The following is a 17,824-nucleotide window of genomic DNA, read 5'->3' on the forward strand; positions in this document are numbered from 1 at the left end:
GACCAACCTGAGCAATATAGCGAGACCCTGACTCAAAACAGAAGTTCTGTCTGATTGGTGAGGCCATTAATGAGACTCCGTTTTCCTCGAGGCCAGGATCCTGCAGTTCAGCCAACCCAGGGGTCAAAGTAGTTCCCTACATTGACTTTCAAGTCTGGCCTGATCCAGTCTAGAGCTAAACTATACCCAAAAATGTATCTTCTTACATTCACGTGGGGTGTCTCTATAAGAGGAAAGGAAAACAACGTGAAGAAAAACAAACCAAAATATTTCATTGTAACTTAATTAATTCCCTAGACAGTGGCTCGTGCACACATGGGTGGGTGATGGTGAGGAAAAGGGCACATCAGGACAATTGTCCTCATTGATGAATGCAGACATGTCAGCAAAGTCAAACCTTTCAGGCCACTGGAAATCTTGAACTCAATTTTGACCAAACCAGGACTTTGAATACAAACAAGTATAAGGTTTATTTTTATTTCTTTATTTTTGCTTAAAAAAAATCATAGCTGTAAATTTTAAAGATTCATTTTTAAACTCTTATTTAAAAATTTAAAATTTAATTTTTTATTTTTATTTATGTGTCTGTGTATATATGTGTATGCCACCAGTACACAGATGCCTGTGGGAGAGAGAAGAGGGTATCGGATCCCCTGGAGCTGGAGTTAGGTTTTATTAACTTTGATAGACTGAAGAATGAGGTACAGAGAACTTTCCAGAAGTTCAAGTGTGGAGCACAAATCTAATGTGCTTTGAGCCCCATTATTGTATTGGATTGACTACACTGTGAAATCTTTCAACTTGGTTGATGAAACAGGACATAGCTGATGACACAGGATTGACCTCAGGGAGGTGCTTTCATGGCTGTATAATAAAGTGCTTCAGGTACATGCAAAAGAAGGCAATGCAGTACAAAATAATCTCACGTTTTAAAGAATAGAAAAGATAATTTTGGCACAGTAGGAAGGGAGCCCTTACTTAAAGAACCTTTAGCTGTTTGTTTTATAATACCTGACTTCATAGTTTATCTTTTTTTTTTCTTTTACTCAAGAAAAAAAAAATGTTTGTCTGTTGCCAATGTGTTTTGTTTATTTTTCCCCTGTAGTACTGGGGATATGAACTCAGGGCTTCCTGCCTGCTATGCCCTCGATGCTCCCCTGAGTGACAGCCTGGTCCTACTGTTGCTGGTCTACAGCTATCCTCAGGCCCTGTCACCAGAATCCCTGCAGAGTTCATTAAAAATACATATGCTTGGCCCATCGTCCAGAATTAAAATAAAATCATAGTACCAAGCACTTAAGTTTCTGTAGGGTCTGTAGGGCATTCTGAGGCATACCAAAGTTGCAACCCATTTCTATAGAGGGAATGAATAAATCCATTTACTAAACATTATTTTCACCCTCAAACATTGCTCTTAGGGTTAAATAAGGTTGGATGAGAGTGTCAATTTCTCTTTGCCCTGTCCTTTCCCACCTCTTATGGAATCAGAGCATAATTTTTTTTTTTTTTAGGACTGTCCATGAATTAAAATGCAATAGTGGAAAAGCCCAAGAGAAACCACCACAGGCGTCGTCTGGAAGACATGGAAGGCCTGGCAACCCATTCCCAGGGCACTCAGAGCAAATGGATGCTTCCCACTTGCCAGACGGAATGGTTCAGAGGTGTGTTTCCAGGCTGGAAACCAGCAAATCGGCAGCTCTCAGGAGACATCAGCAGAAGTAAGGTCCTAGGAGCCAGCCATGCAGAAAGGCTGCTGGAGGAATTGAGCAGGTTCATACGCAGTGGACGCCAAATGCCCCATGGTGTATCTTCAAGCACAATGAAACAGAGAACTGACAACAAAGAGCTGCGATTTAAAAAGGTATTAGTGATGTGTCACCGCTTTCATTTCCAGAAACCAGTTTGCTCAGTGTCCTCTCTGGACTTGCAGTTCTGACGGTTGAGGAGACGGTGATTACTCCTCAGGGGTCGTCACACGTACCCTGTTATGAGGAGTGCACGGTTTAAGACAGGACCCCCTGAGCACCTTGCAGTAGAACTCACGGGAGAGTAGAGACGTCTTCACCCAGAGAAAACTTTGTGAGGCTAGTCGACAGTTTTACAACCTGAACTTACGAACAACAGCGAAACAGAACAGTCCCACTTCTGCAGGGGAAGGGAATACAAGGGATAGAGGTTATACACACAGTACATAAGAACAGGTATGTGAAAATATGTTCTCCCCTTAGAGTCAACTGCAGAAGTTTTACTGTAAGGTCTTGACTCTGGAGAACCTGCCTAGCAATTCATCACATACATACATACATTGCTGTATGATATAAAGTAAAAAAAAAAAAAAGAGAGAGAGAGAGAGAGAGAGAGAAATAATGCCTTAATATCCCTCTAAACATTAGAGGCAACTTTATAAAAAAAGGTTGTTGGCGCCGGCTTTGGCAGTTTTTGGTTGCATGTTTCCCAACAGGGCAAGGCAGCCAGCAGCAGGATGAAGCCTCCCAGCAGGACACAGAAGCCGCTGAAGTAAAAGGCGATGTCATAGGTCTGAGTCCAGTCATAGAACCAACCTGCGAAGACAGTGAGTAAAACAAAGTGAGTTTCCGAGAAGCAGCACGCATGCTCCCACCTGCTTCCAACAAGGCTGGAGGTGTCTTTTAAATATTTGAGGCGGGTATTTTAGCCAGAGGAGGCACACCAGCTTTCTTAACTATAAAGCAGGAGTGTGTGTGTGTGTGTGTGTGTGTGTGTGTGTGTGTGTGTGTGTGTACTGAGGCAGGCTCTCATGTAGCCCAGGCTGGCCTAAAACTCATTCACACTTCAGATCCCCCCAAGTGTTAGGGCTCACAGGTGTGGTAGGGTCTTAGACAGAGCTGGAGAGTAAACAGGGCCTCCTGCATGCTGGGCAAACCCTCTACCGACTGCCCACCGACCCGGCCCTATCAGAATACTCTCGAATACACTACCACGAAAGAACCCATTTTACTCTGTGCAAATCTACGTTGTTACTGAGAAGGTCCCCATCTGGAAATACCACAGCGAGGTACGATAAACTGAGCATCTTACCAACTATGGGTGGCCCGAGGCTGTTCCCAAGTCCGGCAAAAAACATGAGTATTCCGTAGGCGTGGGCTAACCTGTCAATCCCCACAGTCTTCGTGGTCACGTATGGGAAGATGGACCAGTTACCGGTAAGAAAACCCAAGATGGCAGAAAGGATCGCCAGGGTGACATAACTCTTGGCCAGGGGGATTGCGCACAAGGCCAGGCCGGTGATGATCAGGGTAGCCACGTAGAGATACAACGTGTTGATCCACTTGAAGTCGGCCAGGATGCCCAAAAGAAGCTTGCCCACGGCTGTCATGATGCCGAAGATGGAGATGAGAGGCATGCTGAGGTCCTCTTCCCGCACGTTGGAGCTTCTCGCTACGTCCTCCATGAGCAGCGAGGGTGGGAACCCTCCGATGTCGAAGAGCAAGATGGCGATGAAAAGGGCGGAGAAGACTTTGTTTTTGAAGAGAGACACGGTCTCGCCGCAGTAGTTTCTGTACAGCTGCCATTTCCTCTTGGCAAGCTGCTTGCAGAAGTAAGTCTGTGCCACGACCTTTTTGTACGGCTCGGGCTCCTTGGTGCGCGCGGCCGCGGTTCGGCTTTTAGGGAGGGGGGTCTCCCGGCCCCAGTCACCGCTGGGCAAGGCGCTGTTGCACCTATCTTCGCTCCCGTAGCCCCTGTCCAGGTTGTTCAAGTTTTCTTCCAGGCTCTTCTCTTTCTCGCTGTACATGGAGTATGTGTCCGGCACGTTCTCGGGGGCTGTCTTTGCAGGGAGAGGGCCGTCGGGGGACTGCAGGGGCCTCATCAGACTGCCGCAGGCTAGGATGTTTAAAGCCAGCGCGCCCACAATCAGCAGGCACCCATCCAGGCCGTAGAGCTCAATCAGGACCTTCTGCAGCGCCGCGTAGATGAACAGGCCCACGCTCGAGCCTGCAAGAGAGCGAGACCCTCTCAGCCTTGATCCGCTCGTTCTTTCCCAGGCTTAGAACACCCGTGGGTGGCACCGCGACCACGCTTACCCTCTACCCTGGTACTCATGGGACCTTTATGTTAAATCCACCAAAAACCACTCAGATATATATATATATCAGTATAACAGGGCCTTCAGGACTCCGAGCCTCAGAGTCAGCACTCAAAGACCCTGTTTGCACTTAGGATTTATTTTGTTTTTGTTTTTTTTTTAAAGGATTTTTAATTTTTTTATTTTTCTGTGTGAGTGTTTTCCTTGCACTGTTATATGTGCAACACATACACACAATTCCCATGGAGGCCCAGCAGAGAGTACTGGATCCCCTGGAACTGGAGTTAGAGACAGTTGTGGGCTGCCATGTGGGAGTTAGGAACCGAAGTCCAGTCCTCTACAAGAAGCCAGCGCCCTTAACCACTGAGCCACCGCTTTAATCCCAGGACTATGTTTAAGTGTGTGTGTGTGTGTGTGTGTGTGTGTGTGCGTGTGTCTCTGTCTGTGTCTGTTGGTCAGAGGACAACAGCTCTTTGGATTCCTCTCCTTCTACTATGAGGGTCTTAAGACTTGAACTCAGATCCTCTGGCTTGGCAGCAAGTGCCTTTACCTGCTGTACCATCTTGCTGGCCTTCATATTTTTAACAAACACTTCTGACTCCATTTTGCATTCATTATGCACTGGGCACGCTGCTTTTTATTGCCTTTGTAAAAGCAAATTTTTACATCTCACTTTTAAGATGGCTGCCGTAGGTTAGTTTTATTTATAATGGTTTGGATCATTTAAACGCATTGCTGAATCACTGCAATGAGTGGTTTGTATTCTTGATCCATCAATTGTAGTGTAAGCCAAGGCTAACGTAGGATTTGATAGAGTATCTCAATTATAGTATGCTGGCTTATACATCACACAGGGGGAAGGGGAAAGCGCCTGGTCTTTAGCATTAATCTCCCTAAGTACACTGCAATGCTGTTTAATTTATGCTGTTCTTGTTGGGGTTTTACTTTAATTCTTAAAAAACCTGAGTATTTAAAAAATTTAAATATCACTGGGAAATGTTGTATGAAACAGCAGGAAAACGTAAACAGGTTAATTTTTTAAAATTCTGAATTAAATGATCCTCACATACATTCTCTAAAAACTCATCTCATCAAAAATGGTCGCAACAAGGACCAGAGAGGTACGGCCCGGTTAAGAACACTGGCTGCTCTTGCAGAGGACCCAGATTCAGTTCCCAGCACCCACGTGACAGCCGGCAACCATCTGGAACTGCAGTTCCAGGTGGCATCCAACGCCCCCTACCGGTCCCCTCAGGCACTGCATGGATGTGGTGCACAGACACACATGCAGGCAAGACACCCACATACATGAAATAAAAATAATTCAGAAACAAATTCAACCCCTTCCCTACCTTTGAAAGGTTGTGCACACTTCAGCAGCTAAAAAACAGTTCAAAAAATAAAAAAGGAAGCAGAATGGGAGAACTTCAAGACAGCTGTTCTGTTTCTTTACCCATGACTTTTGTCTAACCTGTAATAAGATTGTAATAAGATGTCACGGCATCAGACATTAACTGTGTTCCTTCTGAAAGATTTAAATTTATTTTGTATGAGTGTTTCGCTTACATGCCTGTTGGTGTACCACATGGGTGCCTGGTGCCTGGAGAGGATGGACAAAGTAGGCATTGGATCCTCTAGGACGACAGTTACATATGGGTTTGTCCTGCCGTGTGGATGCTTGGGACTGCACCTGGGTTCTCTAGAAGAGCAGCCATGTTCTTAACTGCTGAGCCATCTCTCCGGACCCTTGAACATATCCTCAGTGTTCTAAAAGTTCTGTTTTGAGAGAGACGGACCAGCAGAGAAAGGCCCCTGTCACCACACCTGAGGACCTGTATCTCATATGGTAGAAGAAGAGATTCAACTTTGGCAAGTTTTCCCATGACCTCTACATGAGCTGTGTGTGGCAAGTAGGTTGTGCATGCACGCCCGAGCGCACACACCCGTGTGCACACACACGAATAAAAAAATACAATTTAAAGTTGTAAGTTCTGATCTTAAGTTCTAAGCTTTGATCTTAAGTCGAGAAAGAAGTGCCATTGCTCACCAACAGAGTTCATCTGAACGATATCAAATCGTTTTGGCAGCTATGACTGAACGGCTACAACATACTGTGTCACGGGACGGACTGAATTCTGTCTCAGCCTGAATCCCCTGAGAACATGGCTGTGACTCAGAGAAGTGTAATAATTCTTTAGGAACCAAGCTCACAGTTTTCTCACGGAGTTTTGGAAAATGGAAAGCTCTAATTTTTAGTCTGCAAGAACATCTTAATTGAAAAATAGTCGATGTAAAGAGTAAAGTGAGAAAAAAAAACACTAATTATGCTTTCATCGGAGCCTAGACTTTATCCTGCCACAGAGAGGAAAAAATAATTGGTGTTTAGGGAATCGCATGCAGTAAGAGACACACACGTGTGTTAATTAGCTCATCAATACCAGTTCTTCCAAGCTTCTTTGTAAGAGGCCAGGGAACAAACATTTAAGACACTGTGAGACATACATCACCTGTCCATCCTCGGTACTGAGTTCTCCCGGTGAAACACCAAGCAGCACCAGGTAGCAGGGCTGTTTAAGAACACTCAGTTTCCCCAAATGTTTATATTGTTTTACTTCTTAAGATCGGGTAAAAATGGAAAAAACACGCTTATGCAATGTACAAAAAAAGAGACAGTGAAGCAGACTGGACCGGAGGCCAGTTTTCTAACCTCTGTTCACCACCAAGGAAGATCACAGCCCACACACAACCTTCGTGGTCTCGTTGCTTTGATACAGGGTCCCCCAGTGCACTCAGAGCTGACCTTGAACTCACATTCCTCGTGTCTCAGCCTGCTAAGTGCTGGAACGGCAGGTGTACAGCACCATGCCAGATTAAAGCCTCTGTATTCAATTACATACCTACATTTCACCCTTTTCAGTCGGGTGGTTGTATTTCAAGTAATTGGCTCATGGTCTCTTTTTTTGAACAGCTTTTAGCGCGACTCTGCTTTGCTGTGATCTCCTAGATGAAGGGGGATTCACGCCTGCTCCACTTTCAACTCCCCTGGCTCTCATGGATTGATATTGAAAGGGCCCTTTACATCTTGACTATCCACAGTTTTGCATTTTTTATTTGCTCTGCTATAGCAAAGCCCCTCTGCCTGGCCCTCTAGACCAAGGGCAAAGCAAGAGCCACACCACAGGAGGAACTTTCCGGTGTCTTCAGTACCAGTAATCGGGGCATGATGAGATATTTTGGCCTCAGTTGCGATCACTAGCCCTCCTACAAAAGTCTGTGTATTGTGTTTGCCTTGAGAAGCCCCATAACCCAAGTGACGCGAGACTAGCAGCAGGAGGCAGGAGAGGCAGTTAAAAACACTTCCTCAGGCGCCAAGAGTGGAGGTGGACACATGCCCCCATCCCTAGCCAGGAAGCCCCCTCCAATTGATGACCACTTGCAAATGAAAAGTTAGGTTTCTCTTGCAGATGCCAATAGAAAAGCAAACTCACTGGTATTTTTTAGAGGGTTTTTGGTGTTGTTATTGTTGTTGGTTTTTATTTTGATTTTGTTTTTTGTTTTGTTTTGTTTTTGTTTTGTCTCATAATACTTTGTCTGGGCTCTTCTTCTTCTTCTCTTCTTTTTTTCTTATGCTACAAATCTTTTGCTTATATATTATGGCTTATGATTTTGTGTTTTTGGTGGATTTCCATGCACACCAATGTGTGAATCTCTGTGTCTATAAGTGTTTCTTGGCCTCTTCACTGGCCCTTTGTTTTTCTTTTATCCTATTTAGGTTGTTTTTTATTTTATCTTATTTTATGACTTTTTTTTACTTATTTTTTTCTTGAATGCCTGTTTGTTTTCTAATGAGAGAGAACAAGAAAGGATGTGGATTTGGGTGTGTGGGGAGCTATCGGGAATCAAGGAGGAGCTGGGGAAGGGGGAACCATAAAAAGAATATATTGTGTGAAAAAAATCCATTTTCAACTTTAAATAAAGCCCTTCCTGCTCTTGTAGAAGACTTGGGTTTTCATTTGTGGAGAACATGTTGGCTGGCTCATAACTGCCTATACTTCCAGTTTCAGGGAATCTGACGCCCTCTTCTGGCATCTGTGGGCACCTGCACTCACATGCACAAACTCACACAGAAACATACCCGTAACTAAGTAAATCTTTAAGAAGTCTGGCTCCAGGGTGTGTATGATAACTGCTTTTTAAACACACACACTTCAGGTTTCTATATCACAATTATTTCACACTTATGGGTGATATTGACAGGTGTTTTAAGCTGCATTCCAGATGCTCTGGATACCCCACCCTCTGTCTTTTATGTTCCTTCTCTGGTTTCTGTCGGCCATCTGCTCAGATTCCAGCCTCACCTCCTCCTGGATGTCCGTCCACACTTCCTACCTAGTTGTGGGACTTCCTTAGACAAGTTGGGTCAATATCCGACTTGATTATCCTTGTGGACCTTGGTTAGCCTCAAGAACAAAGCATCGGTGTGGATCTGAGTGCCGGATAGCCATTGAGGTTTGGAAACTTGGCTGAGCCAGACTTCCCAGGACCCTGTGCCCACTAACAACTAGCTTGGGTGAACTGATACTGGCTGCTAATTTAGTGGCTCAACCACAATCCCAGTGGTTCTGAACCTCCCTAATGCTGTGACCCTTTAGTACAGTTCTTCATGTTGTGGTTGGACCACCCCCACCATAAAATTATTTTCATTGCTAGTTCATAACCCTAATTGTGCTACTGTTATGAACTGTAACGCAAAGATCTGATATGCAGGATATCTGATATCAGTCCCCGTGAAAGGGTCAGTGAAACCCTTTATAGGGGTTATAGGACCCACAGGTTGGGAACCACTGCCCTAAACTGGCTGATAAAATGTTGGACACAGAAATGGATACCATCTTAACATTTTAAAAACAAATCTATCTAAAATATGAACTAACATTTCAAAATACTGGAGGAGCCCAGATAGTATATTCAAAACTTATATATGTTTTTGTTTGTTTGTTTGTTTGAGACAGGCTCTCACTATGGATAGCCCAGGCTGGCTTCATGGTCACAAGCCTTCATCCCCAAACGCAAGTGAGAAAGACATACACTACCACACCTGGCTTAAAATATACACGCTATTTTATACCTTCAGTGATCGTATGTTAGCTATTAAAGAGGTGAGAAGAGTGTATGTTGCTTGAATGTGTAGTTAAGTCATAGATCAGGACCTTAGATAGGTTATAAATACTACAGTAAGTGGCATGGCTGACCTCAGACTCTCCGACAGTGGCTGAAGGGCTCTCTGCTTCCTTCTTGTTCTTCCTTCTTCCCACAGCAGGTAATTTTAGAAGGATTCTCAGCTTTTCACCCAAGCCTTATCCCAGCATAGAGCTGCCACCACCGTGGGCCCAGACACTTCCTCTACCTACATCACACTGAGGTCCAGTGCTCACATTTGCCATTTACAGTACTTGGGGGCTGGGGGATGTTCTTTGTGTGTGTATGTAGGTTTGGTTGTGTGGGTTTTTGCATGTGGATTTTTGGTTTGGGTTTTTTTTTGTTTTTTTGGGTTTTTTTTTTTTGTTTTTGTTTGTTTGTTTGTTTTCAAGACAGGGTTTCTGTAGCTCTGGCTGTCCTGGAACTTGTTCTGTACAACAGGCTGTCCTGGCCTCAAACTCTGAGAGATCCACCTGCCCCTGCCTGGAACTTAAGGCATGTATCACCACCTCCAGTTTCGGACCTTGGGGTTTATGAAAGCTATTTCCATATTTGTGGTAGGAAATAAACTTTCCTCCTAGGAGTGCCGTAAAATAGCCATTTTGCTTGCTGACTGGTAGCTGAGGTTGGCTGCCAATCACACACGTGCTTCACACACCTTTTCGCTCTGCTCGCAACGTTAACTTGCAACAATGCTATGCTTAATTTTGAAAAGGTACCTGTTGAAATCAGGCCAAGTGCGAGGCCTCGGCGGCTGTCAAAATACTGGCAAGTAATGGTCACTGTCGCAGTGTATAATAAGCCACATCCGAGACCTGAACACAAGAAGACAGCAGGGATTCAGGCAGGTGCACAATTTCAATGCAAAAGAGGAGAGCGAAGGGTCCCTGCTAGGAAGCTTTGAAAGCAACTGAATAAAAGCCAGAGTTCTGAGACCCCTCTGTATCAGTATTGTGGTCTAAGTGGACATTTGGGGAGCATCATTTTTCCACCACCTTAATATCAGGGTCAAGTTTAAAGAGTAGCTCAATTTCTGAAGCATAAAAGAATAATTCACACGTAACTGGAGACACAAGGGAGAGACTGAGGAAATGGTTAGGCTGTACACTAGATACCAAAACTTAATCACGCCTGCTTCTCAGGTTGCCATCTCTTCTAAGTCCTTGCAGTGACTCAATTTTAAAGAAATACTTCACTCATATTTAAGTGTATGTGTGTCAGAGTGTGCACACATGGGGAGGGAGGTGTCCCTGGAGGCCCAAAGAGAGAACTGGATTCCCCTGCAGCTGGAGCTGCAGGTGGTTGTGAGTTAACCAATGTAGGTGCTGGGATTGAACTCAGGTCCTCTAGGGGGACAGCCTGGGGCTCCTAACCACTGAGCCATCTCCGTAGTATTCCCAGAACACTTCTAAGCTCCCCCTTCTCATCCTACACTATTCTGCTGCAGTTGATCTTTCACACCCCAGTCAACAAAGCTCTGAAGGAATTGCTTGGGATTTCACATCATCCCAGCACCTTAAAACTTGTATCTGTAAGCCCCCCCAACCCCACCCCACCCCGTGTTTAGAGATGCTGTTTCCTGTTCAACAGCAAAATACAGTGACTATGTAGTTTTAGCTAAAGCAACTTTGGAGAGGAAGAAAAGGACACAAATACAAGTGTTAAAAGAATCAGGCACATGGCTGCTTGCAGTGATATTCTCTGTCTTTCCATAGATTTGAAATTCTCCGTAATCTAAGGAGATCTTGCAGCTACCTTAGTCTTCTTGAGTTTCAAGGGTAAGACTTGTCACTTGGGCATTCCTAGCTTGTTGCCTTTATCATTCAGTCTCTATTAATACTGGTAAAATCTGGTACTGTCTGTTTTCCACTAGCATCTCATTCGGCTCCCCTGCCTTTACTTTTCACCTTTTTCTGCTGTGTTATCTGATCTTGAAGACCACTCTGAAAATAACACTTAAGTCCACTAAAAATGAACCACTGGCTCATTACAAGCACTAAGATCATCTTCATTGCTTAACTACCTAGCCTCTCAGTAAATAGATGCCGTGGTTTTAACAAACATACAAGTAAGCATTTAGGAAGTCAGTGCTCAACCACACATGGTAAGGCTCAAGCTGGCCTCAAATGTCCAGCCCTCCTGCAGGAGCCCCCTGCACACTAGCACAGCCGATACGCACTACCATACCATACCCACTGAGGTGGTGACAATAACAAAAATGGTTTCAGGGGTTTTAAAATAAACTGTGTTACCATTTTAAGGTTCTTTTATTCCTCAGAAAAACCAATATTTTTCAAACCAGCAGTTTACAGTGTTGTAGAATCAGGTTTGAATACAGCTCTTCTCCAAGCACTGAATCAACAGACAGATCCAACATCACAAAGGACGGAAGTACGCCGATGAGGGATGGCATGCTACATTACAATTTGGGAAGCCATCTCCTACCAAGTTCTGCTACAGTATCAAAGAGAAATATCTACAGTTACTTGAAAAGATAGCCTTTTCCCTGGGGGCGGAGAGCTATTAAGAGAGCACACTGCTCTTGAAGAAAACCTCCGTCCAGTTCCCAGCACCTACTTCAGGTGGCCTACAACTGTCCAACTCAGGCTGCCGGGGATCTGACTCCCTCTGCTGGCCACTGTGGGCATCTGCACTCACTTGTACATAACTACATAGAGACACATACACATAATTCAAAATAAAATCTTAAGGGAAAGAGTTTTCTTTAACTGAGCCTGGGGCCTCTGAGCGGATTGTTAAACAAATGCTTTTCAGTTTATCTTTTAAGGGGCAAGAGAGATGGTTCCATGGTTAAGAGTACACACTGCTCTCACAGAGGACCTGGGCATGGTTCCTTGCACCCATAGGTAGCTCATAACTGGTTATAACTCTAATTATGGCAGATCTGACACTCCCTGGCCTCTACAGGCACCCATACACATATAATGTATATAAACTCATGCAAACACATGCACACATACACATAAAGAAACAAATAAAGAAATAGCTGGATGTGGTGGTGCATGTCTTTAATCCCAATACTTGGGAGGCAGAGGCAGGAAGATCTTTGTGACTTCAAGGACAGCCTGGTCTACAGAGTGAGTTCCATGACAGCTGGGGCTACATAGAAAAACTTTGTCTGAAAAAAAAAGAAAAAGAAAAAGAAACAAATAAATTAAAAATAAACTTACCTTTTACATTTGTATTGATTATTTGTTAAGATTTATTTTATTTTTATATGTATTATGTGTGTCTGTGTGTTGGCATATGGTGGTCATACTATGTCTGTATAACTGGTTGAGCCCGATTGCCTGTGAAGATAAGACCAGGGCCTCCAATCCCATAGAAGTGGAATCACAGGCAGCTGTGAAAAAAATGCTGAGACATCTCCCCAGCCCCAAGTGTATTATATTTCATATGTGATATATTAAACATAATACAATAAATAAATGTATAATTTATATCATCTAAAGTTCCTGAGAGTTCTAAGTAAGAAGATTAAGAAGGCTTGAGACCTTAACATTTCCAAACTATTGTCTTAAAGCATTCCCTGGCAGCCAATCAGTTTTGATCAAATTCTAGCAGAGAAAAAAACTTCTGAGAAGCATAATAATTTTAACATCAAATAAGCATATTTGGGCAAATTCAGGCAATGTCAGGAACATCCTGTTTTTTCTCCTAGATTTTAGGGAACCTGTGTAAGGAACTAAGAAGAGGCAGAGGGGAGGGAGGAGGAGAGGAGGTTGAAGGAACTGTCTGATGTATAATGTAACTGTATGATGTATATATGTGATGTATAATATAACAGTCCACACATAGCACAGTGCCATGTACAATGAAAGGACATGATGAACGCTTCAAAGTCTGTGGTGCTGAGTATTCGAGGAATAAACCCAAGTGAAATGAAACAACTCCCCCCTTTGTTTAGACAGGTGAACATGAAATGTAATTCAGCGGCCTAATGATTCTTGTTCACCTATGATGTGCTTTTTCATTTACATCTGGATGAGACCCAACTGCAGCATCTTTCTTTTTAATAGAACCCCACCCTGTGAAAGTAGAACCAAAATGGAGTCGTTTTTATCAAGCCACAAAACAAAATAAAGACACACAAACACATAAATACAGCTGGGTGGTAAGAAGAACAGAATCTTGGGCATATGTCCCTGATAGTGACAGCTAGCAAAAGCCTTTCACAATTGACTCTGCAAACTATGACTCGCACAGAAGCCATTACAAACACACACACACACACACACACACACACACACACACACACACACCACTTTCAACAAGAACTTCTGCCCAGCAAGTTTCATTTTGGACCAAGGCCACCTTTCAATCGATCAGGGTAGCCAAGAATTTTTGCTTCAAAACAGCTTAGATAATTCCCTTTATCTCACCTTTACAGACTTCCTTAAACACACCCATCATTTCCTAAGGTGTGTGCATTCCGGCTGCTATGCTCTTCAGTCGTTCAATAAACAGGGATGGTCTTTGAAGACTCTCCCGCTGCTATTCAGCGACATGTAACCCAGCCAGACCCTAAGCTCTTTCTCACACCCACTGTGCATGGGACCTGCCTCTAGCTGCCAGTTCACCTCAGCGTTTCTCATCTGAATTCTGACCTCCTCGTAGCTCCCTGAACCTGTAGCACAGTTCCTGTCCATCTAAGCTGCTGTCCAATGGTGTCCATCACTTCATGTTTGTGCGATTGAAAATTATGAAAGGTGCAACATTTTTTTTTCCATAGGGCTTCTCTCAGCTGCTCTGACATATTTGCAGATTCCCAGATGACATACGTATTTCTTTACACATCTATGTAGGAAGAGGCTGCTGTTGGGGCCTAGAACACCTGCTGCTCTCCCAGGAACTCGGTTTTGGTTCATAGTGCCCAGGCCAAGGCAGCTCACAACCACATGTAACTCCTGTTGCCTTCTTCTGGCCTCCACCAGCACTGTATACACACACACACACACACACACACACACACACACACACACACACTAAATCTTTTTAAAAGGCTGCTGTTTGTTGGCCGTCGTATTCCATTCTAAGCTCCTGGCTCTAGGTGTCTGCCACTGCCCCTACATCTTTCCCTGTTTACACTGGCTGGCCACATCCCACCTGTCCTTGAAGACTGAGGTCAGACTGCAGGAACTATGCACACGGGATAGCAGCGTGGGGCACTGGTTTCACTTTGTCATTGGCCTTGCTTTTGCTGTGTGGCAAGCTACATGTCTATAAGCCTGTCCTTCTACCCAGATAACCAGCTCCCTGACTCACTAATTCTCTCCTCTGACCTTTAGCACAAGCACATAGGATTAAAAAGAATTGAACACATACACACACATTACCTATACCTAGAACATACTACCGAAAACGCCCATTGTCTTGTATTAGCTTCCACCTTTCGTCTGAGTCCATGGTATCAAAGATGGAGCCTCCTTGGACAATACTAAAATCCAGAGCTATTAGCCGGACACAGTGGCATACACACGTATAATCCCAAAACTAGGGAAACTGAGCCAAGAAGATCTAGAGTTCAGGGTCAGACTGAACCACATCAGGAGATTCTGCTTCAAAATGAAACAAAGCCCACTAAAAACCATAGTTGCTTAGCACAGCACACTTTCACATCTTTGGCTGGGCTTGCTGGCATACACCTTTAATCCCAGTACTCAGGAGGCAGACCGCCCAAGGCTACACAGAGAGACCCTGCCTCAAAAAAGGGGAGGGAAAATAACTCTCTTTGATAATAAAGTCATTTAAACGAGGACAAGGAAAGATGCACACAAAGAGTAGCAGACGCTCCTCTTGCTAATATGCAAGAAATGCTAATACACACTTTATATAATTAAAGTAACAGACTCTGATAAAAACCCATATGACTGTCGTCTAGTGATCTTTAACATTGAGCACATTCAAGTACAATCTATTACAAAGGGATGGTCAGGCCCTAAGACTCTACGCTTCCCTTGTCTTTCACTAAGTCACTGTCAGGCATCCCCACTATGCTGTCTCCTTCATGCTCATGCTCTATGTTTAAAACTCTCTTTCTAGGTCTACTGGAACGTCTGGATTCAGTGTTGGCAATAAACTGAGACTCTGCCGAAGGCCCAGGAGCAAACAGAGAGAAATGACCAATGTCAGGAATACCTGAGTTTACATTCTCCTGCCTCACTTTTCCTTGCTGGTGGTATGTAGAGATGAGCACTTGAAAAATCTTCCTTGATATGCCTCCCTTGATGGGGGCATAACGGGATTGCCAAAATGGTCTTTCTTGGGCTGGAGAGATAAGGCCCATAGCTCTCACTGGCTGCTTTTCCAGAAGAGCCGGGTTAATTGCCCAGCAGCCACATAACTATACCTCCAGTTCCAAGTGGTCATTTGCTCTATTCTGACTTACATGAGTGCCAGGCATACACATTGCACACAGATACCCATGCTGGCAAAACACGCATACGCATGAAATCAAAAGAACAACACCAAGAAGAAGTTAATGCGGTTAACACATCCAGCGCTTTGATTGGCTGGGCAGACATTCCCTTGGGCAACAAGTTTTAGAGAGGTGATCACTGAAAGTAAGGTATTAGTGAGCATTTTCACTCCCCAGAGTGACTTAATCATAGGTGGCATCAGTGATGTGATGTGGACCTGGAGTAAGAAGACTCGTGGGGACCCGGTTCCTTACCTACGACAATGCCATAGGAAAAAAGCAGAAAGCAGATGTTGGGGGCAAGACTGCTGAGCATCAGGCCTCCGGCCACCAGGAAGCCACTGAAGATCGTGACGGGTCTTGCTCCAAAAGTTGAGACACAGACACTGCAGACAGGACCTAAAAGAAATCGAGACCTTCATTTGTGTGGCAGTGACCACCTTCCTTACAACCACATGACCTGTTCATCGTCATTTCAAAATGATTGCATCATAATACAACACAGAAAGGCAAGATCTACAGTTCTGAGCACCTGCTGCATGCTAGACATTTACATGAGTCGCTCCACCTAACAGACACACTCCACTTTAGTTTCTGAAGCCCTGGAAAGTAGATGCTGCTGTTATTCCCATTTTTGAAAGAAAATTAAAGCATGGTGAGTTCACTGCGAAGAAAGGTGAGTATTGGCATCAAACTTGTAGAAGGAATCTCTTGTGTCTGTATGGAAGCATCACCTGTCAATAAAAAGCTAATGACCTGTAGCTGAGGCAGGAACTAGGAGGTGGAACATGTGACAGGCAGAAAGGATTCTGGGCTAGAGCCAGCCTAGGAAGGCAGACATATGGTACCTGAGTACAGGTAACCGGCCACATGGCAGAATGTAGATTAGAATAAATGGGTTAAGTTTTAAGCTAGTCAGAGAAGAGCCTAGCTATATGGTCTAGGTGTTTGTAAAATTATTTTGAGTCTCCTGAGTCATTATTCTGCAAGCCTGGGGCCAGGAGGAAAAAAACCACCACAACGTGGTTTTGGCTTTCCTTCTTGCTAAGCTGTTAAACCTCCGGCAACTTATTTCTGCTTGCTGAGGCTTAGTTTCCTCATCTGAAAATTGAAATCAAACAGTTGGCACCTCCTGGGGTTCTGTGCATTGTTGACTGATGGGCAGAAATGATGCATGCCTGGATCAATTCAGTGTAAGAAACCACTGTGAAATAGGTCTTGAGACAGTGTGTCTCTGAGGCGCTGAGCCAGGGGAAGAGCTCAGAATCACCAGCACCAAGCAGCTTAGAAATAAAGGGTGTTGGGGTTTTCGGCCCAATAAGTTCATTTCCTGTGGAAGCTAAAAGAAATTCCAAGAAGATGCCGTTTCCAGTCCATGGCAGGACAAAGAGCTTCAAAGCTCGCAGTCCAGAAGGAAGGGAAGTCTAGGCAGGAGCTCACAGCAGGAACCTGGAGGCAGGAACTGAAGCAGAGGTCATAGGGAAGTGCTGCTTACTGGCTTGCTCCCATAGCTGGCTCAGCCTGCTTTCTTGAGTCACCCAGAACCACCTGCCTAGGGGTGGCACCATCTATGGTAGGGCTGGGCCCTACCATATCAATCATTAAGCAAGAAAATGCCCCCACAACGTTGCCTACAGACCTCGCTGATGAAGCCATTTTCTCAATTGGAGTTCCTCTTCCCAGATGACCCTAACTTATACCAAGTTGACAAAATAAATAAATTAATAAACAAACAAACTAGCTAACATAATTGGTGAGTATGGTTGGTTCACTTTGTATCCTCCAAATGGGACTTTCAATCTATGTTCTTCCATTCATGTGCCTGAGTGCCCCAAGGAAACAGGGTGAGGGATGCAAAAGCGGGACTGACGAATAACGATCTTGACAGATCATACACAAACCAACCAAGCGTACCCAGACTTGGTCAAGTCACCCCTTGAAGAACAGGACACACGCATAGTTGTAAGCCTCTATCTTAATAAACAAGGGCTCTAATGTAATAACCAAACGTGGTTCCCAACACTAAATGAGTCCCAGATTTCACAGGACCATTCTCAAGGGAGACTTCTTATGATGCTTGAGTCTTTCACTTAGCAGAAAGGACTTTTTGGAACAAAATCAGT

At 44.3% G+C, this 17,824-nt stretch overlaps 1 protein-coding gene across 3 annotated transcripts in view; it reads right to left on the reverse strand.

The window, feature by feature from the left end:
• Nucleotides 1-463: 463 nt before the first annotated feature.
• Slc16a9 (solute carrier family 16 member 9) overlaps nt 464-17,824 on the reverse strand; it is a 44,143-nt gene continuing 26,782 nt past the window's right edge. For 2 of the 3 annotated variants that reach the window (XM_060369378.1, XM_060369379.1), the window contains exons 3-6: nt 15,957-16,100; nt 9,982-10,077; nt 3,058-3,972; nt 464-2,561 (exon numbers count right to left, since the gene is read on the reverse strand). In XM_060369378.1, coding sequence (XP_060225361.1) covers nt 2,383-2,561; nt 3,058-3,972; nt 9,982-10,077; nt 15,957-16,100 — 1,334 coding nt within the window. In that variant the 3' untranslated portion in view covers nt 464-2,382. The remainder of the gene's footprint in view (nt 2,562-3,057; nt 3,973-9,981; nt 10,078-15,956; nt 16,101-17,824) is intronic. The other variant, XM_021653398.2, reaches the window with a different exon arrangement.

Source organism: Meriones unguiculatus, chromosome 16, assembly GCF_030254825.1.
Source record: "Meriones unguiculatus strain TT.TT164.6M chromosome 16, Bangor_MerUng_6.1, whole genome shotgun sequence".
Classification (NCBI taxonomy): Eukaryota; Metazoa; Chordata; class Mammalia; order Rodentia; family Muridae; genus Meriones; species Meriones unguiculatus.